Source organism: Cyprinodon variegatus, unplaced genomic scaffold (assembly GCF_000732505.1).
Source record: "Cyprinodon variegatus isolate N-32 unplaced genomic scaffold, C_variegatus-1.0 Scaffold1753, whole genome shotgun sequence".
In the NCBI taxonomy this organism is placed as follows: Eukaryota; Metazoa; Chordata; class Actinopteri; order Cyprinodontiformes; family Cyprinodontidae; genus Cyprinodon; species Cyprinodon variegatus.
The window spans coordinates 36,505-37,964 of record NW_015152206.1 but is presented as its reverse complement, the minus strand read 5'-3'; the positions used below and the strand labels follow the sequence as shown (position 1 = coordinate 37,964).

The following is a 1,460-nucleotide window of genomic DNA, read 5'->3' as shown; positions in this document are numbered from 1 at the left end:
AGTGTGAAGGATTGCTGTCGAGTCAATGATGCAATCAGCTGGTTTTCCTTAGATATTAAACTTTGACTCAATTAGATTGAAGACTCTGCCTTGACATGAAATGTGCTGTAAATGGGAGCTATACAAATAAAAACTAAAATAAAACTAAATAACTAATAAAACAAAATAAAAATAAAAACTTGTCATTTTTTCCATGTGAAAATTCTTTTGGAAGCATTTGTTTTCACCTTTAGAAAGAAAGACTTGACATGAATTTTATACTCACTGGCGAAACCATGGTGATCTCTGACTTTAACTATGATGGTTGTGCCATTTCCTTCAACCTCAGTTAGAATGGGTACCTCTACAGACACCTTGCAGGTGTATCTCCCTGAATCTCTGCTTGTAAAATTTCTTAAGATCAGAAAAGAACAGGCATGCGTCCGCTCATTCTGGGAGATTCCAATGACGGTCCTTTGCTCTATCAGTGTTTGGTTTTTCATCCATTTGACACCCACTCGTTGAGCCTTTCCCGTCCAGCAGCAGGAAATTCTTCCATTCTCTCCTTCTTGGACTAAAACATCAGGACTCTGAGTGACAACAAGAGTTTCTGGAGAGACATCATGGAACCGTGTTAGATCATACAACACACCCATTGCACGACTTTAGGACAGAATGTAGAAACTGTTGCTGCTTTTGGACTCTTTGGTAGAACATCCACGAACCTTGGCCCTGACAGTGTATCAGTTAAATTTTTTAGTTAATATAGAATTAAATTTGTAGGTAAGAGAAAATATGGTGTGGTGGTTTTCCTGCAGCCTGCCTGTTTGATCTTTCTGGATAGTTGGATGCTTCCCACTCTCTGCTTCACTCCACCCTGTTAAATACTGTTAATTAACAGGGTGGAGGTCTGTTAGTCACTGTCATTTCTCCCAGCTGTTATCATACCTATTAATAACTGCCTCTCTGTGTCAATTGTTGCCATTGTGCCGCCTTTCCTGCATTACATTTGTTCCAGTTTCTGTTAGCACCTCTCGCCTTTAAAAGTTACTGTGCTCACCCTGTTATCACTGGATACTCAATGACTTCTGACTCTTGTAATGTCTTAGACTGCCTCTGTCGGTCACCTGTCTGTTCTACCTGCCTCCCGCCTGCTCAAAGCCAATCGTCAGCCTTTTCAGACATTATCCGCTTGCCCCAAGCCTGGCACCAGCCTTTTGGCCATCATCTGCCTCAAGCCTATTCAGCCATCGCCTTCCTGCTCAAAGCCTGCAACCAGTCTGTCAGCCATCTTCTGCCTTAACCCTGTTCTACAGTAATCCACCTTGTTAAAGTCTGCTATCAGCCAGTTCAGCCTTTTACCAGCTTGCTTTTTCCTTCATCTGCTTACTCAACCCTGCTGCCCTCATGTTCAGCCAGTCACCAGTTCAGCATCGCAGAATTTCAATATACGTTTAAGCTGAAGATCCTTTCTGGCTGAT

The 1,460-nt window shown here is 42.2% G+C and overlaps 1 protein-coding gene across 1 annotated transcript in view; it reads right to left on the bottom strand.

The window, feature by feature from the left end:
* LOC107104463 overlaps nucleotides 1–1,460 on the bottom strand; it is an 11,196-nt gene that overhangs the window by 4,434 nt on the left and 5,302 nt on the right. The window contains exon 3 of the mRNA XM_015404461.1: nucleotides 266–589. Coding sequence (XP_015259947.1) covers nucleotides 266–589 — 324 coding nt within the window. The remainder of the gene's footprint in view (nucleotides 1–265; nucleotides 590–1,460) is intronic.